At 39.0% G+C, this 21,738-nt stretch overlaps 1 protein-coding gene across 3 annotated transcripts in view; it reads right to left on the reverse strand.

Moving 5' to 3' along the window:
- The window catches only part of JAM2 (junctional adhesion molecule 2), a 64,850-nt gene that overhangs the window by 22,569 nt on the left and 20,543 nt on the right, over positions 1-21,738 (reverse strand). For 2 of the 3 annotated variants that reach the window (XM_060009832.1, XM_060009833.1), the window contains exon 2: positions 1,644-1,709. In XM_060009832.1, the coding sequence (XP_059865815.1) occupies positions 1,644-1,709 (66 nt within the window). Of the gene's footprint in view, positions 1-1,643; positions 1,710-3,287; positions 3,409-21,738 lie in introns of all 3 variants that reach the window. The other variant, XM_060009834.1, reaches the window with a different exon arrangement.

Consider the following 21,738-nt stretch of genomic DNA (forward strand, 5'->3'; position numbering starts at 1 on the left):
ATTTTCTATTTCCTATCTGTAGAAGGATTTATTTTAAAAATAAAACACACATTTTAAAGTGATATAAAAATGGTACAGGGTTTTAGTTTAGAGTGTTGGAAATGCTTTGAAACTAGATAGAGGTGGTGGTCACACAACACTGTGGATATAATAAATGACACTTAATTGTTCACTTTAACATCGTGAATTTTATGTTATGTGAATTTCGCCTTAATACATTTTTTTAAAGTAATGTAAGACTAAAGAATATACTCTTGGCATCCTAATTCAGATATCATGGCGTAGGGCCTGGGGAGGCAGGGATGAATATCCACGGTATCCAGCTGGACCCAACAGTAAGATCCTCCAGAAAAGTAAAAAGTGAGAGAAATTAACTTTGTTTCCTTTGTCCCACATGGATATCCTGCTCCATCTTGTCCTCTCACTGTGCTCACTCATTGGCTTTTCCAGTCTCCTTTTTGGCATCTCACCCAGCCGTGTTTGTCTTCCCTATAAGTACTCCATAGTCCCAAATTACTACCAATCATTAATTTCTTTTTCCCACCTCTCCCCATTTAAAGCTATGTCATGATAAAGAGTGTTTTATTAGCTTAATCATGTAAAATATTAGGACTTCAAAGAACCTGAATAACCTAAATAATTATTTAAGTGAATGACTGATTCACTGATTCTTATTATAGCATATTATTATTTAACAAGCACATATAACTTACTCTATGCCAGGCATGACTGGTTAAATACTAGATCATTTAATTCTTCTCACATCAGGCCCCCTTTTTAAATCTTTTTCTCTTTACTCCAAACCTATCTCTCTCCAACTGCAGGAAACTAAGACATGCCTAAAGAAAAGGGATCAGACATTTGAAATCAGTTTCTTAAATGTTTATGGTCTAAAGAAGCATCACATTTAAGAAACAGTAATTTTTCAGGTTGCCCAGTATTATTAATGTGTTCTAGGTAAAAACCCTTCAGAGAAGTAGTAGATAGTCAACATTTGAAGTAAATCTATAAAGGCTTATAATTCTTTTTGGTTATTAGATCCTTAAAAAACTTTTAATTGTGATAAAATATACATAACTTAAAATTTACCTTCTTAATGATTTTTACTGTACAGTTCAGTAGTGTTAAATACATTCACATTGTTGTGCAAGCAATCTCCAGAACTTTTTCATCTTGCAAAACTGAAACTTTACACCTGTTAAATACCAACTCCTCCCTTATAAATATTTTAAGAGGCTAAAATAAATAGCAAAATGATACCCCAACAGTAGGCTATATTAACGTTCTCTTAAATACATAGAGTGGGGTTTGCAGTGTTAATTCCCATTTACCAAATTTAGCTGACTAGAAACTTTGCAAGATCTCCTTCTCCCAGTTTTACGAATTAGATTTGATTTGTTGCAAATACTTTATGTAATGAGACATTCTTTGTACATCAGGTCTCTCGCGGAATGTCCAAAATTTCTACTGAGGAGGTGGAGAAAGGGTTCTCAAGGGGGAAGCAGCAGGGAGCAGCATTTCAGCAGGGGAGTTAGCGTGAAGTGAGACAGAGGTTCCTGACAAACAGAAAGGCACTAACGTGTGTGTCATCTCTGTGAGTTATTTCAACAATACGGACCGTGAAAATCAGTAAGGTACTCTACCTTGATACTCTATTGCTGTGACTACTTGATGATCTTTTGAGGCAGAGAATCCATAGGCCTTATGATCTGAAAGATTAAAACAGACAGGATAATTAAAATAGTGCAAAAGGCCATTTTCACATGTTTGAATGGGATGCCATATTAAAGAAAACTAGCCTGAAGTTTGGTGACAGTTTCACACAATTCATAACACATAAGTTTTCAAGTATCAAAATAGGAAAAGCTCAGGCAAACTGTACGTTTTTTCCATTTTCTATATTGTGGTTTTGCCCTTTAAGCATTTCCCAAAGCAGAACTCATGCATCTATTTGCGCCCCTCCCCCCTGCTGCCCCCTCAGACAACACACTCTCACAAGCTCAACTGTTAAACAAGAGTTTATGTCCTTAATTCAGCCTAATGTGCGATCTAGTACTGTCACAGGTATTGCCCCCTGCAAATAAAAGCTAATTATTTTTAGTGCTTTAGGTAAGGACATAAATTGCTTTATGAACTTATCCCTGACTATACCTATATCATATAGAAATGAGTCATTCAACGTATTTACTATGAAATGTACATAGTACATACATGGTATGTACATGATATATACATAGTATATATGTGCATAGTATATACATAATATATAATGATTATGAACTTTGTGTAATAAAGGTCTGATAAAAAATGCAAGCAGAACACCTTTGTTATCCCCCTAAACAGTTCCATGATTTTCCAATCCTGGAAAAATCACTGATCTATAAGACTGAAATCCCTAATGGGATCTGATATGATGATGATGATGTTGATGACTGATGGTGGCGATATTATCAGTTTCCCCACCTGATGAAATCCACATTTTTTTCAGGTGGGGAAACTGACGCACTGAGAGGCTAAGAAACTTGGCCAAGGTTATATTAGTCGTAAGTGGTGGATCTGGGATTTTAACTTACCTAAATTATACCCAAAGCCCACATTGTTTATTACTGTTCTATACTGGGCCTCACATCACGTTCCTCCCAAGCTGAACTATGAGGAAGGACTGCAGATTAACAAAGGTGCCTGGTGGAAAAGTCCACTGGTCTAATGAAGACGGCATAGGTTGAGAAATTGGTGGTAATAAGCAAGGCAAGGACTGGCTCAGAAGAATAACAGGAAGGTGGAAGCTAAGAGACTGTGACTGGAGAAGTAGGACACTAAGGTAATCTCAGAGGAAAGCTCTAGATAAAGCTTTCTCAATGTTGACACTATTGAGCTTTGAGACTAGATCATTCTTTGTTGTGGGAGGCTGTCCTGTGCATTGTAGGATGCTTTGCAGTATCACATGCTTCTACCCACCAGATGCCAGTAGCATCCCTAGCCCCCTACCCCAAGTCATGACAACCAAAAATGTTCCTAGATATTGCCAAATGTCCCCTGAGTGTAGGATGGGCAAGTCCTACCTGGTTGAGAACCACTGCTCTAGACTTACAGCTAGGCTGGTTTGACAACCCAGGAATAGACAAGGATAATAAGGAGGGCAAGGAACCATGAGTTCAAGGATTTGGAAAGTTCCTATAAGATCAGAATTTCTTAACTATGAAATAATTTATTACACTTTTGTGAAGGAGAGAAAAATCCTTCATATGACATGGCATCTTATCTTTCAATCATTTATCTATAAGTACCTTGACATGTAAATGAATCTTCCACTGTGCCGGATTCTATCACTCCTGAAGAATACATGCTATTCTGGATAATTTTTTCTTTTTTCCTTTCTCTCTTCTCTTGGAAGCCTGGACAGCAAATCTAATTGTGAAATTAAAAATCTCAGAAAACTATAAACCTCAAATGTCTAGCTCAACTGTTCAACATTGTTTAAATATTCAGGTTCTACATATCTCTAGATTGCAAACATCTTCACTAAGGAAATTGGCCAATCTATGTGAAGAATGTAGGCCTGAACTGATCCTTTTTACTGCCCTTGTAAATATATTTGTATAAAGCAGTAACCCACTTGGCTCAGTCTTAGAGAGGTATTGGAGCCACCAAAGAGTAATTTCAAAATAACTCTTTTGCTTGCATATTTCAAAAACCATGAAGGGGTCCAAGAAGTCTTTTAAAATACTCTATTTTCCCTTTTCCATGTACTTTTGTCACATACTAGAATATGTCCCATAGTCCTCTGAACTGCTCCCCCCACCAGCCCCTCATGCCTTTCTTTTCCAGCTTCTCCTCTCCTGCCTCAATTTTATTTTGTAGAGTCCAAAAGGAGGGTTTGGATTTTCAGAGAGCAGAGGAAGGGAAGAGACTAAGCTGGCCAAGCCAGAATCCTCTTAAGTGAGCTGGAGAAAAGTTAGGGTCTCATGGGTCCTTGTGCATTACACCCACGTTTAAATGACATGATCGCTGAATGTTTTTCCTGTGATTCTGATTCTAAACCACTATTCTGTGAAACTCTCGAAGTACACTTTGAAAGAGTCTCTTTTCTCCTTTAGAAATGTGTAAATTAGTGTGCTCAGAGAAGTTCCAATTATGACTGGCATTTCTCATGACTTTTGAACTATTTTAGTATACTTTTTAGACAAAACAATGAAGATTCATATTCCCTAGAAACCGGTTGAGAGGACAATGTTGGCAAAATAGGAAAAGATAATCTTTGTTCCCTTCACATCATGTCTTTGAACTTTTCAAACACCACATTGCCTACTGAGAATGCTTATTTTCTTTAGGAGTCTTGGGCCTTCTTTCATTTGAGGCAAACATTAGTCCAATCTGAGACTGGAAGATTTAGGACCAGATTGAATCATCTTTCCCTTTTCCTTTTTTTAAAAAAATTAATAATTAATTAATTTTGGCTGCGTTGGGTCTTTGTTGCTGCGTGCGGGCTTTCTCTAGTTGTGGCGAGTGGGGTCTACTCTTTGTTGCGGTGCACAGGCTTCTCACTGCAGTGTCTTCTCTTGTTGCAGTTGCAGAGCACTGGTTCTAGGCATGCAGGCTTCAGTAGCTGTGGCACGCAGGCTCAGTAGTTGTGGCGCACGGGCTTAGTTGCTCCGTGGCATGTGGGATCTTCCTGGACCAGGGATCGAACCCGTGTCCCCTGCATTGGCAGGCAGACTCTTAACCACTGTGCCACCAGGGAAGTCCCTCTTCCCTTTTCTCAGTTCCAGTTTTCTACTTGCTAAAACTTCCTTTGAGAATTATTTCTTTAATTTTCAATAATCACTTTTAAAGTTCTATGGAAAATAACAGCTGTTAACTTCAGGAATTTTATTAATTCCCTCATAACTTTTGTATGTATATATTTGAATAGAAAAAAAATGTGTCTCAGACAAGGAAAAAGAAAGGATTGGTTGAATTGCAAAAGCTATGAAGGCAAAACAATTATAACGGGGCTTAGTACTATTAAATTAATGAATAGATAGCATTTCTTGGTAGGCTGAATATTTCCTTCAATGATTTTAAGCATCTTCTCCTAGCTGTCTTGCTTCCTCTGATTCCATTTACTTCAAGGTTTGCCTTTAATTAAGTAAAAATATTTTTTAAAGTGTAGTCACTTACGTTGAACTTATTTAAACAGAAAGCTCTAAATCTTAAAAAAAATATATAAGATTTCTACTGTTTTCCAGCCTAAGTCTTCAAATTCAGTTTTATTTTTCTAACTTGAACCCAATAACTCTATTTATGAAAACAAAATGTTTTGTATCAGTATTTCACTAGCAGATGTTAGGAATAGGATCTGTTGGCCGTATTCTTTTTTTTTTTAAATATATTTATTTATTTATTTGATTTATTTATTTTTGGCTGTGTTGGGTCTTCGTTGCTGCACACGGGCATTCTCTAGTTGCGGCAAGCAGGGGCTACTCTTCGTTGCTGTGAGCAGGCTTCTCACTGAGGTGGCTTCTCTTGTTGCGGAGCATGGGCTCTAGGTGCGTGGGCTTCAGTAATTGTGGCACACGGCCTCAGTAGTTGTGGCGCACAGGCTCAGTTGCTCCGTGGCATGTGGGATCTTCCCAGACCAGGACTCGAGCTGTGTCCCTTGCATTGGCAGGCTGCTGGCTGGTTTCTTGAACTGATTTTTCTTTCTTCACTTTTCTTGAGTAAGTTAAGTAGAAAAATAAACAAAAACTTGTCAAGTAGGACCGCTGGTTAAGGTCAAAAATTGTTTTAAACCTAGTTACAAAATGTCTTTCATAGCTATGGATGTGTTCCAAAATCACTGGCAGTTCATAAAATGAGATTAAGAGATGATTGTTTCCATAACTTCTAAATCTCCAAGTCAAGTAATTCCTAGTAAATAAAACCTTTGTGATTCTTTTCTCCCCCCCACTGTAAGAATGAAAGTTCTTATATGTCTATCACCCGTCTAAAATAATTTGGTTTGACTAAGAATAAATATGTATTCACACTATCACAACTTAAAAATTTACTATAAAAGTGTTATTTAAGTGAACACTTTTCATTGAAAACATGATTAGGAAAAACTGATATGTTACAGAGGTTTTGTTTGTTTTAAAAATACATTAGAGAGGACTTCCCTGGTGGCGCAGTGGTTAAGAATCTGCCTGCCAATGCAGGGGACACGGGTTCGAGCCCTGGTCTGGGAAGATGCCACATGCCGTGGAGCAACTAAGCCCGTGAGCCACAACTACTGAAGCCTGCGCGCCTAGAGCCTGTGCTCCACAAGAGAAGCCACCACAGTAAGAAGCCCGCGCACCACAACAAAGAGTAGCCCCTGCTCGCCACAACTAGAGAAATCCCGCATCCAGCAACGAAGACCCAATGCAGCCAAAAATAAATAAGGACTAATAACTAACTAGTAAGGACCTACTGTATGCCACAGGGAACTCTACTCAATACTCTGTAATGACCTATATGGGAAAAGAATCTAAAAAAGAGTGTATATACGTATATGTATAACTGATTCACTTTGCTGTACTCCTGAAACTAACACAGTATTGTAAATCAACTATACCCTAATAAAAATAATTTTTTAAGTACATTAGAGAGATACCGTGCATAAAAGCAAGTCATAAAAACTGTGGGTATAAATTATTTCATAAGTTTTCAAAAATAAAAATTAATAGCCATGTGTTTTCTTTTTTAAAATTTATTTATATTGTTTTTTGGGGGGCTGCATTGGGTCTTCGTTGCTGCATGCGGGCTTTCTCTAGTTGCGGCGAGCGGGGGCTACTCTTTGTCGCGGTGCGCGGGCTTCTCATTGCAGTGGCTTCTCATTGCGGTGGCTTCTCTTGTTGTGGAACATGGGCTCTAGGTGTGCAGGCTTCAGTAGTTGGGGCACACGGCCTCAGCAGTTGTGCCTCTCGGGTTCAGTAGTTGTGGCTCGCAGGCTCTAGAGCACAGGCTCAGTAGTCGTGGTAGAAGGGCTTAGTTGCTCCACAGCATGTGGTATCTTCCTGGACCAAGGCTTGAACCCATGTCCCCTGCATTGGCAGGTGGATTCTTAACCACTGCGCCACCAGGGAAGCCCTTAACCATGTGGTTTAATCACTTATATACAATTATTAGAGTAACAAATATTTTAAAAATCCATAGGGCTAGCAGTAACAATAATACCATCCAGTATTTATTACAGATAAATATTTATATGGATAGAAAGTAACCTAATGAGGTAGGAATTAGGATATATTAGATAATATACTCATCTCTCTCACTATCTGTCATTCAACCATAATAGGTCATAGAAGGGGAGGGAGAGGGCTTCCCTTGTGGCGCAGTGGTTGAGAGTCCGCTTGCCGATGCAGGGGACACGGGTTCGTGCCCCGGTCCGGGAGGATCCCACATGCCGCAGGGTGGCTGAGCCCGTGAGCCATGGCCACTGAGCCTGTGCGTCCAGAGCCTGTGCTCTGCAACAGGAGAAGCCACAACAGTGAGAGGGCCGCGTACCGCAAACAAAAAATAATAAATAAGGGGAGGGAGAGGAGAGGGTGGAGGAGGGAGAGGAAGGAAGTAAGGGAAAGGGAGAGAGAGACAGACACACAGACGGACACGTTCTTCTAGTCTCGGGCCATTCTGGCCTTTCTTCTTAATGAGACATTGGCATCCTATGTTCAGAGAAAGGGGAGCCACACCAAAGCGCAAGGAGGAATAAAAGACGTGTTTGACTTTGGAGCTACCCATGGCTGATGTCCTGGTGAGTTAGTGATGACCTGAAGAATTTAAGGGTGATTTTGACAATGAATAAATTTTCCCCTTAAGAACCTAGCATCTAACAAAGATGTGACTCCACTCTGTTAATATCCTTATTTGACAGATGTGACAATTGAGAGAGGTTAAGTACCTTGCTCAAGGTCACAACACTAGAAAGCAGGGAAGCCAAGATGTGAATCTACCTACAGATACATTTAGTCCAGCTCCACAGACCTCCTCCCACCCCACCCCCTCATCCCCCGTTCTCAAATCTGTGCAAGGCATTGGGAGAAATCAGTACCAAACAATGCTACTCTCAGGCACTCTGCAGACAACTTCACATCCACTATCAATCTTTAGGGTTGTAAAAATATTATTCAGAGAGTTTATAACAAATTGCCATTTTAACAGAGAAAGTGTTAATGGACAGATGTTTATGGTGAATGAATTAATTTGAACAAACTTTGTACAAATATACAAACTTTGTATATTTGTATATATTTGTATATTATATACTGCACAAAAATTTTATGCTCCTTCCCTTTTCTGAGTTTTTAATCATTTGAATACAAGAAGAACAAATGATGCTTTGGCACTAAGTATAAGTTGTTTTCATAAAACTATATGCGTTAGGCACATATGGACACTTTATCTTTGATAAAGGTGGCAGGAATGTACAGTGGAGAAAGGACAGCCCTTCAATAAGTGGTGCTGGGAAAACTGGACAGGTACATGTAAAAGTATGAGATTAGATCACTCCCTAACACCATACACAAAAATAAGCTCAAAATGGATTAAAGACCTAAATATAAGGCCAGAAACTATCAAATTCTTAGAGGAATACATAGGCAGAACACTCTATGACATAAATCACAGCAAGATCCTTTCTGACCCACCTCCTAGAGTAATGGAAATAAACAAATGGGACCTAATGAAACTTCAAAGCTTTTGCACAGCAAAGGAAACCATAAACAAGACCAAAAGACAACCCTCAGAATGGGAGAAAATATTTGCAAATGAAGTAACCGACAAAGGATTAATCTCCAAAATTTACAAACAGCTCATGCAGCTCAATAACAAAAAAATAAACAACCCAATCCAAAAATGGGCAGAAGACCTAAATAGACATTTCTCCAAAGAAGATATACAGACTGCCAACAAACACATGAAAGAATGCTCAACATCATTAATCATTAGAGAAATGCAAATCAAAACTACAATGAGATATCATCTCACACCAGTCAGAATGGCCATCATCAAAAAATCTAGAAACAATAAATGCTGGAGAGGGTGTGGAGAAAAGGGAACACTCTTGCACTGCTGGTGGGAATGAGAATTGGTTCAGCCACTATGGAGAACAGTATGGAGGTTCCTTAAAAAGCTAGAAATAGAACTACCATATGACCCAGCAATCCCACTACTGGGCATATACCCTGAGAAAACCGAAATTCAAAAAGAGTCATGTACCAAAATGTTCATTGCAGCTCTATTTACAATAGCCCGGAGATGGAAACAACCTAAGTGCCCATCATCGGATGAATGGATAAAGAAGATGTGGCACATATATACAATGGAATATTACTCAGCCATAAAAAGAAACGAAATTGAGCTATTTGTAATGAGGTGGATAGACCTAGAGTCTGTCATACAGAGTGAAGTAAGTCAGAAAGAAAAAGACAAATACCGTATGCTAACACATATATATGGAATTTAAGAAAAAAAAATGTCATGAAGAACCTAGGGGTAAGGCAGGAAAAAAGACGCAGACCTCCTAGAGAACGGACTTGAGGTTATGGGGAGGGGGAAGGGTGAGCTGTGACAGGGCGAGAGAGAGTCATGGACATATACACACTAACAAACGTAGTAAGATAGATAGCTAGTGGGAAGCAGCCGCATGGCACAGGGATATTGGCTTGGTGCTTTGTGACAGCCTGGAGGGGTGGGATAGGGAGGGTGGGAGGGAGGGAGACGCAAGAGGGAAGAGATATGGGAACATATGTATATGTATAACTGATTCACTTTGTTATAAAGCAGAAACTAACACACCATTGTAAAGCAATTATACCCCAATAAAGATGTTAAAAAAAAAAACAAAAAACTATATGCGTTAGTAAATTTAGGGAAACTTTCACAGTTTTCCGTTACCCAAACCACTGGACGATTCAATTTTTCATGTGATATTTGCAATGAAGTAAATAAATTAACTTCTTACAGTAAAATAAATTCTCAAAAATTTCAAAGAAAGTTCTTCAAGCACATCTTCAAATGTTTAATGGTGGCCAACAGCATCAGAAAGCCATCAGTAGCTGAATTTCTCACCAGATGCTCACCACTAGGACATGAAAGAAGCCCTTTGAGCATTCTGAGGTCTTTCTTTGACACTCCCCAAGTGACAACCTCAGCCAAACACAATTTGTTCACCAGTGGCATTGACTATAGATTTTAGATAGACAACAACAGTCAACTCAAATCCAGCAGACTCTCAGACAAGATGAGGAAATGCTGTCTTCCAACACTGATGCTAATAGGAATCACATACTCAATGTAAGGCATGGATATTAACCATTCTATGTCCTAATTCGTTCTCCCTAAGATTAAGGTGCCAGAAAACAATGGCCTTAACACTCTGTTAGTGTAAAATAAGAAATCGTTACTAAAGATGTCAAGTATCAAAACAGACAATGGCCAAGATACTAAAATGGGAGATAAACCTGAGTGTCTCTCTTCACTAATTGATTTGTAGTCTGGGTTGTGTCTCAGGAACATCCTTAAAATATAGATGGTACATCAGGCTTTGAGAACTTGATGATACTTTAATTTAAGATTATTCATTGCCCTTTAATGCAAAATTATAGTTGCTAATTCTTAAACTTCAATATAGTTTTTCAAGATTAAAAGTCCCACCACCAGCATTCGATAGTTACGTTTCTCAGCAGCAATAAACATACTAATATAATTGTCAAGTAAACAATTTTTGAGAAGACGTATTGTTAGTCACTTCTCCAGAATTTTGATCAGCTCTGAGCAAAGAGCTAAAACCAAGCTTCTGAATCTGGATTCTGAACTCTGGTTCTGAATCTCTACAATATGCAAATCTGCACAGAAAGTCCTAACAACTGACAACACAGATTATTCAGTGGCTGGTTGGGCCAGGGGACAATGAAATGGTTATTCTACAGTCATTTGATATCTATAAATCCACTGAAGCAACATATGTGAGAAGACAGCTCTTTACCATCTGTTAAGCTCTCTCTATCCCCAACTCTATATAGATGTTTGTTTTAAACTTTCTTTACACTTCAAGAGTTTTATTTCTCCACCTTACTGACTGAATTTCAGGAATCAATAGCAACCGTTTAATGCAGTAAAAGTTATGTTTTGAAAGAGTGAACATGCAGCTATGAATACAAATTGTGCTTTACAGAGACTAGCATAAAAAGTATCAAAAAGATCTCTAATATCACCAGTCTGTTAAATTTATAATCTGCAAATGAAGTTATCTTTGCATTTCTCAAATGAAGATAGTGCACAGCTAATGTTTTCAATCTTTTTCTGAATTAGAAGATCTATAGAATACAATGAATAGACACATAACAGGAGACAGACTGACTAAGTTTCATAAGGCTTAAGCTTTGGGGTCCTCCCTTGCCTGGACACCTCCTAAGGGCCTGGGAGGGAAGTGAAGAGGGCCTAGTAATTTGCACATTTTGTAAAATTTGCAAGGATAAGATTTTTTGGTATCATTTTTCTTAGTGAGAACTCTAATAATCTATCCCAGCACACACTTATGGACTGCTCCTTATTAATGAGTTTACTTAGCTTTCTAAATTTGACCACCCACAATAAAGTGGTCTCCAGGGTCCTGAACTAACTGTCTGATAGTTCAACCTTTAAAATAGTAAGATTTTTTAAAAATTAAAAAAAAAATTAATTTATTTTATTTTTGGCTGTGTTGGGTCTTTGTTGCTGTGCGCAGGTTTTTCTCTAGTTGAGGTGAGCAGGGTTACTCTTCGTTGTGGTGTACAGGTTTCTCATTGCAGTGGCATCTCTTGTTGCGGAGCATGGGCTCTAGGCGCATGGGCTTCAGTAGTTGTGGCACGTGGGGTCAGTAGTTGTGTCTCGTGGGCTCTAGAGCACAGGCTCAGTAGTTGTGGTGCACGGGCTTAGTTGCTCCGCAGCATGTGGGATCTTCCCGGACCAGGGCTCGAACCCATGTCCCCTGCATTGGCAGGCAGATTCTTAGCCACTGAACCACCAGGGAAGCCCCTAAGACACTAAGATTTTATATGACCAAGTAAATTGTATTCTCTTTCTCAAATTTCAATTCTTAAAATATGAGAGTTGAATAAATTTTAGTTTTTAACTCTCCTGCTGTATGATGATTCATAAAAGTTTTAGCCGTTACATTTCATACATGTGCTATTAATTAAATTCTATTACCATAAATGCTTCCAGAAGAGATCTGAAAACTAAGGGAAAGCTTCCCAGTTTATTGTTGCTTCATGTTTCCTTGATTAATCTTCAGGAAGCCAAAGGAACAAGAACCATTTATTTTGAAGTGCAGAACATGGAAACAATGGCTTGGCGTTGCTTAACTGTCATATTTTACTACTGTCAGGCAAGATTGCTCAGGGTTAGTTACCCTGATTTCTAGGGTGCTCAAATCCAAGAACTATAACTTCCCCTTTCTTTTATTAAAGACAGTTCTCTGACTCATTCTTTTATTTCAAAACTGGTCCTACACATCCAACTGTGAGCTAACACCAGAATGCATTTTTTAGGGCCAGTCAACTAAGCCAATTGAAAGAAATGATTTAATGAACATCTGTGTTATGGACTGAATGTTTGTGTCTCCCCAAAATTAATATGTTGAAATCCTAACCCCCAATGTGATGGTATTAGGAGGTAGGGTTTGGGGGAGGTGGTTAGGTCTTGAGGATGCCGTGCCCTCATGAATGGGATTAGTGTCCTTATAAAAGGGACCCCAGAGGGCTTCCCTGGTGACGCAGTGGTTGAGAGTCCGCCTGCCGATGCAGGGGACACGGGTTCGTGCCCCGGTCCTGGAAGATCCCACATGCCGCGGAGCAGCTGGGCCCATGAGCTGTGGCCGCTGAGCCTGCGTGTCCGGAGCCTGTGCTCCGCAGTAGGAGAGGCCACAGCAGTGAGAGGCCCGTGTACAGAAAAACAAACAAACAAACAAACAAAAAAACAGGGACCCCAGAGAGCACTCTCTCTCTCTCCACCATGTGAGGATACGAGGAGTTGGCAGTCTGTATTATTAGTAAAATCCAAAAAGTTGAAACAAACCAAATGTCCATCACCTGATGAATGGATAAATAAAATGAGGTCTAGCCATACAATGGCATATTATTTGGCAATGAAAAGGAACGAAGTTAAGATAACATGACACAACATGGATAAACTTTGAAAATATTATAAGTGAAAGAAGCCAGTCACAAAGGCCATATATTATGACTCCACTTTTATGAAATTTCCAGCATAGGCAGATCCACAGAGACAGAAAACAGTACGTAGTTGCCAAGGGCTGGGGAGAGTGCCTGTTACAGGTATGGGGTTTCTTTTGGGAGTAATGAAAATCTTTTGGAATTGGATAGTGGTGACAGTTGCACAAATCTGTGAATATGTTAAAATAAAACACTGAATTATCTACTTTAAAAGGGTGAATTGTATGGTATGTGAATTATATCTCAATAAAGCTGTTTAAAAAACAAAACAACAAAGTATCAGTCTGCAACAAGGAAGCAGGCTCTCAGAGACACCGCATCTTCAAACACATTGATCTTGGACTTTTAGCCTCCAGAACCATGAGAAATAAATGTCTGTTGCTACCCAATCTGTGGTATTTTTGTGATAGCAGCTCAACATAACTAAGACAATCTGCATGCATTCAAATCAGTGGGGCCTACAGAGCTACATCCTGGAATGGTCGTAAAATGAGTATTAGAGATCCAATTTTTGACCCTTATTCAGATCAAGTATTAGAAAGATGGACACAGGTATTTGTGTCCAAATACGGCATGCAAAAGTCTAATTGCTGGGACTTCCCTGGTAGTGCAGTGGTTAAAGAATCCACCTGCCAATTCAGGCGACACAGGTTCGAGCCCTGGTCCGGGAAGATCCCACATGCCGCCGAACAACTAAGCCTGTGTGCCATAACTACTGAGGCTGCACTCTAGAGCCCGCAAGCCACAACTACTGAGCCCGAGAGCCACAATTACTGAGGCTGCATGCCACAACTACTGCAGCTCGCACGCCTGGAGCCCATGCTCTGCAACAAGAGAAGCCACCGCAATGAGAAGCCCGCACACCGCAATGAAGAGTAACCCCCGCTCTCCTCAACTAGAGAAAGCCCGCGTGCAGCAATAAAGGCCCAACACAGTCAAAAATAAATTTTAAAAAAGTCTAATTGCCATAACATAATTCAAGCGAAATGGCTTTGACATCCTGTACAGCATGATGAAGACTGAATTTGTCGCAGAATCAGCGAGATATTTTGAATTATGTAGAGTCAGTCTCAGCATTTCAAGTTTCTGATGAGGAGATATTAGAACTGACTTCTCACCCATGGGGATAAAGAGCTAAATAGTATTGTATCACCAACACCACCACCTTCCACAGGTTGGCTTTTTGACTGAATATCATCCAAAGGCAAACAAAACGCAACGTTAAGGTCCAGATGGGTGCAGAAAGGGTAGTCTGATCGAAATGTGACCTAAGGCTTTATTCCAGATGAAAAGAGAATCATTCTTTGTCTTCAGGAAGTCAGAACTGACAGAGAGGAAATGAGATCTATCTAGGTTGGAAACCCTTTGCTATGAATGATTTGTTACTTCGCCTTGGGCAAGCTACAGCCTCAATCTTCTAAACCTTAGTTTCCACTTAGGTAAAATGAAGCTACCAATGCCTTCCTTACAGGTTGTAAAGATTAAATTAAAGTATGTAATTGCTTAGCCTCGATGCTGGCAAGGGTCCAATCTCTACAGTTTGTTTCTCCTCTCCCTCTCCTCACTCCACATTGTTTTTTATCCAATGGGTTGATGCAGATTTAGTGTTTCATAAATGACTCCATAGTAATCATGTATTAGGATGGACTATAAAAATAGAGAATGAATTTTTAGAGTTATTACTTTTTCTTCCCTTTTAATTAATTAGGCTGCGCAGCTTGCCTTGTGGGATCTCAGTTCCCCCACCAGGGACTGAACCCAGGCCATGGCAGTGAAAGCGTCAAATCCTAACCACTAGACTACCAGGGAACTCCTATTTTTCTTCCTTTTTAAAATGACTAGCTTGACTTCTTCATTACAGTGGCTGCCTAGAGAAGGGAAGGCCTAGGTTTAAATTCTTGCTTTGACATACTTGGGACAGTTATAGCCTCTTTGGATTGTGTTTTGTCATTTGTAATACATGATTTATGATGACACCTTCCCTAACTACCTTAATCTCACAGAATTCATCATTCCCTTCTCCTTTATATGCTTTTTGCACTTAACGTCCAGGACAATACACTTGTCTAGGTTTCCTTCTCATGGATCTTATCCTGGGACATCTCCTCTTCTCTGTCTATACGTCCTTCCTGAATGATGTGAACCAAACTCAGGGCATTAAACACTCCCAGATGTTAACAACTCCCAAATACATAGCTCCAGTCTAGGTGTCTCTGCTGAACTCTGGACTCAGATCCAAACGCCTATTCAACCTTGAAGGTTTAACAGACATTTCAAACACTACGTCCAAACCTCATCTTTATTTATGAACCTGCTCCACTTTCCCCACCTCAGATGATTATTCTGGTTGCTCTGGCCAAAAATCTTGCAGTTATCTTTAATGATTCCACTTCCCCAAACCCATGCCATATCCAGTTCATCAGCAAACCCTATTAGCTCTACCTTCAAAATGCATCCAGAAACTGTCCATTCTCACTAATTCCACTGCTACCACCTGATCTGAGCACCACTGCCTCTTGCCTGGATCACTGCAATAAACTCCTGACTGGCCTTCTACGCTATCCTGCTCCTGCAGAATTTAATCTCAACACATACACTAAGGTGATCCTTTGAAATGCTAAATCAGATCGTGGCACCTTGGATTAGTTCTTTATTTCACCAGAGTAAGGGTAAAAGTCCTTCATTGGCCGAGATGGCTCTATACAATTTGGCCTCATTGCCTTTCAGACCTTCTTAACTCTTCCCTCTGAGCTCTGCTCCAGGGACAATGGCCTTCTTCTTCCTCAAAACAGGCCAGGCTCTGTCTATTTCCTCTCCCTGAAAGCCTCTTCCTTCAGAGGTTTACAAAATCCTTCACTTTTTCAAGTTTATTCTCAAAATATACCTCCTTGATGAAGTCTACTCTGATGACCCTGTTTAATATCACAATCTCACCTGCACCTGACCTTTTCCCTTTCAAACTCCTGCTTCCCTTAATCCTGCTTTGATTTCTCTTTTTTCCATTGAACCTGTCATTCTAACATAGTATATAATGTACTTATGTATTGAGGGCAGGGGCCTTTATTTCTTTATCAATAGCCCAAGGGCTAAGAATAATGCTTGATGTGTAGTAGATACTCAATAAATATTTGCCAAATGAATGGAAATGAATTTAATTATGGAGAAAATGAAAATGGAATATAAAGAGCTATGTTTAATTTTTTAAATTAAGGGATGAGACGCACAAGATTAAACAATGAAAAATTTTGAAACAGCCAATTTGAAACTAAAAACACTTAGTGCATCACTGTGGAGAATCAATTTTCATATTATGCTGCAACAAAAAATTAAACATATTTGATGCTAAAAATGATGAGTCAACTCCTAAAATATCTTTCTGAGTAGTTGCCTTAAATGTGATTTTAAATGCCATAAATCACCATTCTTGTTTTAAAAACATCTTTGTCACCTAAAAGTAAATTTAATAAAAATTTCTGATTTTAATAACCACAAAGGTGAGAAGTTTTATCTTTTAAAACAAAATTACTTGCTTTTTAAAAGTTTTGATGTATGATTTAAAATAGCATTGTGATGGTTAATTTTGTGTTGACTTGGCTGTGCCACATTGCCCAGATATGCAGTCAAACATTTTTCTGGATGTTTCCATGAGGCTGTTTTTGGATGAGATTAACATTTAAATTGGTAGACTTTGAGTGAAGCAGATTGCCCTCCATAGTGTGGGTGGGCCTCATCTAGTCAGTAGATGTTCTGAATAGAACAAAAGACTGAGCTCCCTCAAGCAAGAAGGAATTATGCCAGCAGACACCCTTGGAACTTGAACTGCAGCGTTGGCTCTTCCTTGATCTCCAGCCTGCTGGCCCACTCTGCAGATTTTGGACTTGCCTGTCTTTTTAATCGCATGAGACAATTCCTTAAAATAAATCTAGATATCTATATATTTATATCTATGTACACACACATATCCTATTGGTTCTGTTTCTCTGGAGAATTCTGACTAATACAAGCATCATAATGAATTACAGTACTAAATTAATTTTGGAGTGTCTAATTTAATACAAGTGTTCTTTTTTTTTTTTTTTTGCGGTACACGGGCCTCTCACTGTTGTGGCCTCTCCCATTGCGGAGCACAGGCTCCGGACGCACAGGCTCAACGGTCATGGCTCACAGGGCCCAGCCGCTCCATGGCATATGGAATCTTCCCGGACCGGGGTACGAACCCATGTCTCCTGAATCGGCAGGCGGACTCTCAACCACTGCACCACCAGGGAAGCCCAATACAAGTGTTCTTTGTATCTTAGGAGTTCCTTCTGGAGGTTCAGCAATACACTGTAATTTTAAGAAATGTTCCATAATCATTTATGTTCTGAGAAAGCTCATCTAGAATAAACTTACAAAGTCAACCACTCCTCTTTAAACTTTAACAAACACCCTTCTCAGAGCCATGTCTATATCTTCAAGACATGTTTAATTTAATCTTCCTTATTATTTTCACATAAGTCTTCACTTGGAGGGGAGGTGTGGGCATTAAAATTCTTCACTAAAATTCTTTCCAATCTTCAAGGTCCCTCTTAAGTCTTACCACCTCTAGGAACTTCTCCTGTGAGAGCTCTGAATGATATTTTGACTACCCATGGAACTTTCCTTTCCAACCTACTTTGATAAAATTAAATAGCATTTTATGATTTGGCTCATTTGGTGGCTTTTGTGACACCATTTCCCTCCTGTTTTTTTTTTTTCTGATGCTCCTTTTCTGTCTCCCATCCCTCAGATTGGCCATTGACTTTTAGCATTTCATAGAAGATGAAGGTTTCATGGTCATAAAGATTTGACAAACATTGGGTTAGCAAGTTAAATCAAAGTTATCTACTGTAGAACTTTACAGAGCTCTTAATATGCTAAGGATTATTGTGACTTTCCAAGGGGGGGATATAATTTATAGTAGAATAAGAGAGAAAAAGTCCAAGAGAAAAGTATGTAGAAGATTGAGAAAAGGCAATCAGAGAAGTAAGAGAAACCAGGAAAGAATGATGTCATGGAAATCAAAGATGGGCAGACTTGCAAGAAGGGAGTATCAACAACGTCTGAAGTCTCAGAGGTCAAGTAAGGTTTTGATGAAAGTAAGCTGTGAATTTAGGAACTAATAAGTTACTGGTGATACAATGATAGCAATTTCAATGGCGTGGGAAGGGCAGTTTGACCGCAGGTTGAATGGTCAGTAAAAAATGGAGAAAATAAATGTAGAGCATCAATTCAAGATGTTTGACTATAGAATCATGGTGGATCTTTTTCCCTCTCGAAATTGCAGACTTGAACATGTCTATAGCCTGTGATAAAAGAGTTAATAATGAAGATAAGTTGAAGATATATGAGATAGGGAATAACTGCTGAAGAAAAGGACCCAATGAGACTAGAAGAAGAGCATCATGAGCACAAGTAAGGAATTAGCTTTCGACAGGAGACACTCCACTTCCTTTGATTCAGGAGGGAAATAGCCAAGTACGAATACAGATGTGGACAAGTTTGCAATTCATCTGCCTCCCTCCTACATGAGTTAGATTCTGAAAACACAATCTGATCATATTTAGCTTCCTTCAGAGGCTTCCCCTTTGCCTTCAGGATGAATTCCAAATTCCTTCAAATGGCCTTTCAGAACTAGCTCCTGTCTTTCAATCTCCCCCTCAATCACTGCCCCCCTCCATACCCTATGTTCAAGTCACCCACCATGGGGCTCCCACTCACGTGGGCTCTTTTCACTCCAAAAGCCTTTGCAGTCTCAAAGGCTCTCTGCCTCAAATCCCTGCTCCCCAATACTCTCCTGAGAAATGCTGAATTTCTCTGTATAATTCAACACACCGCTGAAATATCAGGAAAGGTAAAGTCTTCACCAGCCCCTCTGTCCTTCTATACATACTCATCCATTCTCCTATATGACACAGCACTTTTTACGAGCCCTTATTTGTTTATTTTTACAAACTGTCTCTTACATATCTGATTCTTCCATTGGGTAGTGTTGGCACATGGTGATATTAGGAACTGTACCTGTATTGTGCTTAACACACAAAAGGAGATAATTAAATGTCTGTTGTAGACAAGACTGAACATGTTTTGTCTTCAAATCAGATGTATTATAAATTCTTTTGCAGTATTTTATATGTACTATAAACTATATACCTAATGTAGAACATATTTTAAATATACTATAAACTATATATATATATATTTTTTAATTTTATTTATTTATTTTTGGCTGCTTTGGGTCTTCATTGCTGAGTGCAGGCTTTCTCTAGTTGCGGTGAGCAGGGGCTACTCTTCATTGTGGTGCACGGGCTTCTCCTTCTTGTGGCTTCTCTTGTTGAGGAGCGTGGGCTTCAGTAGTTGTGGCACGTAGGCTTCAGTAGTTGTGGCTTCCAGGCTCTAGAGTGCAGGCTCAGTAGTTGTGGCGCACAGGCTTAGTTGTTCTGCAGCATGTGGGATCTTCCCAGACCAGGGTTTGAACCCGTGTCCCTTGCATTAGCAAGTGGATTCTTAACCACTGAGCCACCAGGGAAGTCCCTAAACTATATACATTTTTAATCTAGCACAATACCTGACATACTAGACCAATGAATAAAACTAGCTGAATTAAAATAAAGTATTAAGCTTTAGTTATATTTTAACATTTTTTGATTGTATTAAAGGTTTATAGCCTCTTTTTACAAAAATCTAAAATACTGACACTGCATAACTCTAAACTAGCAATACCTTCACTACATATAAAAGGAAAAAACTACTTTAGCATATTTTGGTGAAATGTGCATATATGCACACATGGTTTTCCTGCAGTGCATTCTGTAGTGTCATTATTTTTAACATTTTTCTCCCATTTCACTTTTTTTCCTCATGTCAGCTAAAAATGGACCTTGGAAAGGGAAAAGTTGGCTCCCTAAAAATAGAATATATAATAAATTTCCTACCTTCAACTGCCACAAACTGAAGAATTTAGTGCAATGATGAAATACATGTAATTTACACTTATTTATTTTAACTCATTGGTTCTCAGCACTATCAGAATCTCTTTTCATAATAAATTTTTTTTTTTTTTTTTGCGGTACGCAGGCCTCTCACTGTTGTGGCCTCTCCCGTTGCGGAGCACAGGCTCCGGACGCGCAGGCTCAGCGGCCATGGCTCACGGGCCCAGCCGCTCCGCCGCATGTGGGATCTTCCCGGACCGGGGCACGAACTCATGTCCCCTGCATCGGCAGGCAGACTCCCAACCACTGCGCCACCAGGGAAGCCCCATAATAAATTTTGATGCCTCTTTTATTATCCTGAAACAAAATTTATAGATAATTAACATTATATATTTATATTATATATACAGAATTTGGAAAACTAAATATAATATTTATAATAAATATATTATATATTTATAATATATAATAAATATATTTATATATTATATAAATATAATATTTATATGAACTAAATATAAATATAATATTCCTTTAATATTAAGGAGAAATAAAAGGAAAACAATTTATAGTAACATAATATATATTTCAATTTATAAATGCTTGTACATGACTACACTAGAAGACACAGTGAAGAAGTCAGATATTAATCTACACTTATTGACAATAGCCAAGATATGCAAACTACTGTCTACGGGCAAATGCATAAAGAAGCTGAATAAATATTATTCAGCCATTAAAAAAGAGTGAAATTTTGCCACTTGCAGCAACATAAATGGACCTTATGCTATGTGAAATAAGTCAGAAAGAGAAAGACAAATACCATATGACCTCTCTTATATGTAGAATATTAAAAAAAATAAAATTTCTTAAAAAGCTCATAAAACAGACTTCCCTGGTGGTCCAGTGGTTAAGACTCCATGCTTCCACTGCAGGGGGTGCAGGTTTGATCCCTGGTCGTAGAACTAAGATCCCGCATGCCATGGTGTGCAGCCAAAAAAAAAAAAAGCTCATAAAAAATAATAATAACATTAAATTGCATTTAAGAGAAGTAAGAAAACCAGAAGCCATCCCAAATGGTACCGAAAAATAAAGAACCGGGTTACTGTGGACATTAGAATAGAAAATTGTATATTTAGATATATATTAAGGCTGTGCAACAACAAAAAAACTGTGTTCATAGGTAAAAAGTTTGCACTTATATGAACATGCAATGGAATCTGAGAAAGTCATGGAGGATGAAAGGTGAGGGACACAGGGAAATTATTTTGCAGCATGGCTTGGCACACAGATGTTTATCAGCCTGGTTCCTGCCCCACAAACCACCCATCACTGTGACAATTAAATAGGTCCTACAGAACTCCATGACACCCCCTGGGGCAGGGACACCGCTCCTGGGGCTAGTTCCCAATTGAATTCCTTGAACACACTCTGAGCTAACGGAAATTTGGAAGCTTTGTTTAATAAACTGAAAGTGTTCTCCACTTATACAGCTGATGTAACATAACCATAAAGTTAATTTTTCAAGAGTGAAACTTATAATCAGTATCATGATACACTGGTGGTACCTGTCC

This window comes from Delphinus delphis, chromosome 4 (assembly GCF_949987515.2).
Source record: "Delphinus delphis chromosome 4, mDelDel1.2, whole genome shotgun sequence".
NCBI lineage: Eukaryota > Metazoa > Chordata > Mammalia > Artiodactyla > Delphinidae > Delphinus > Delphinus delphis.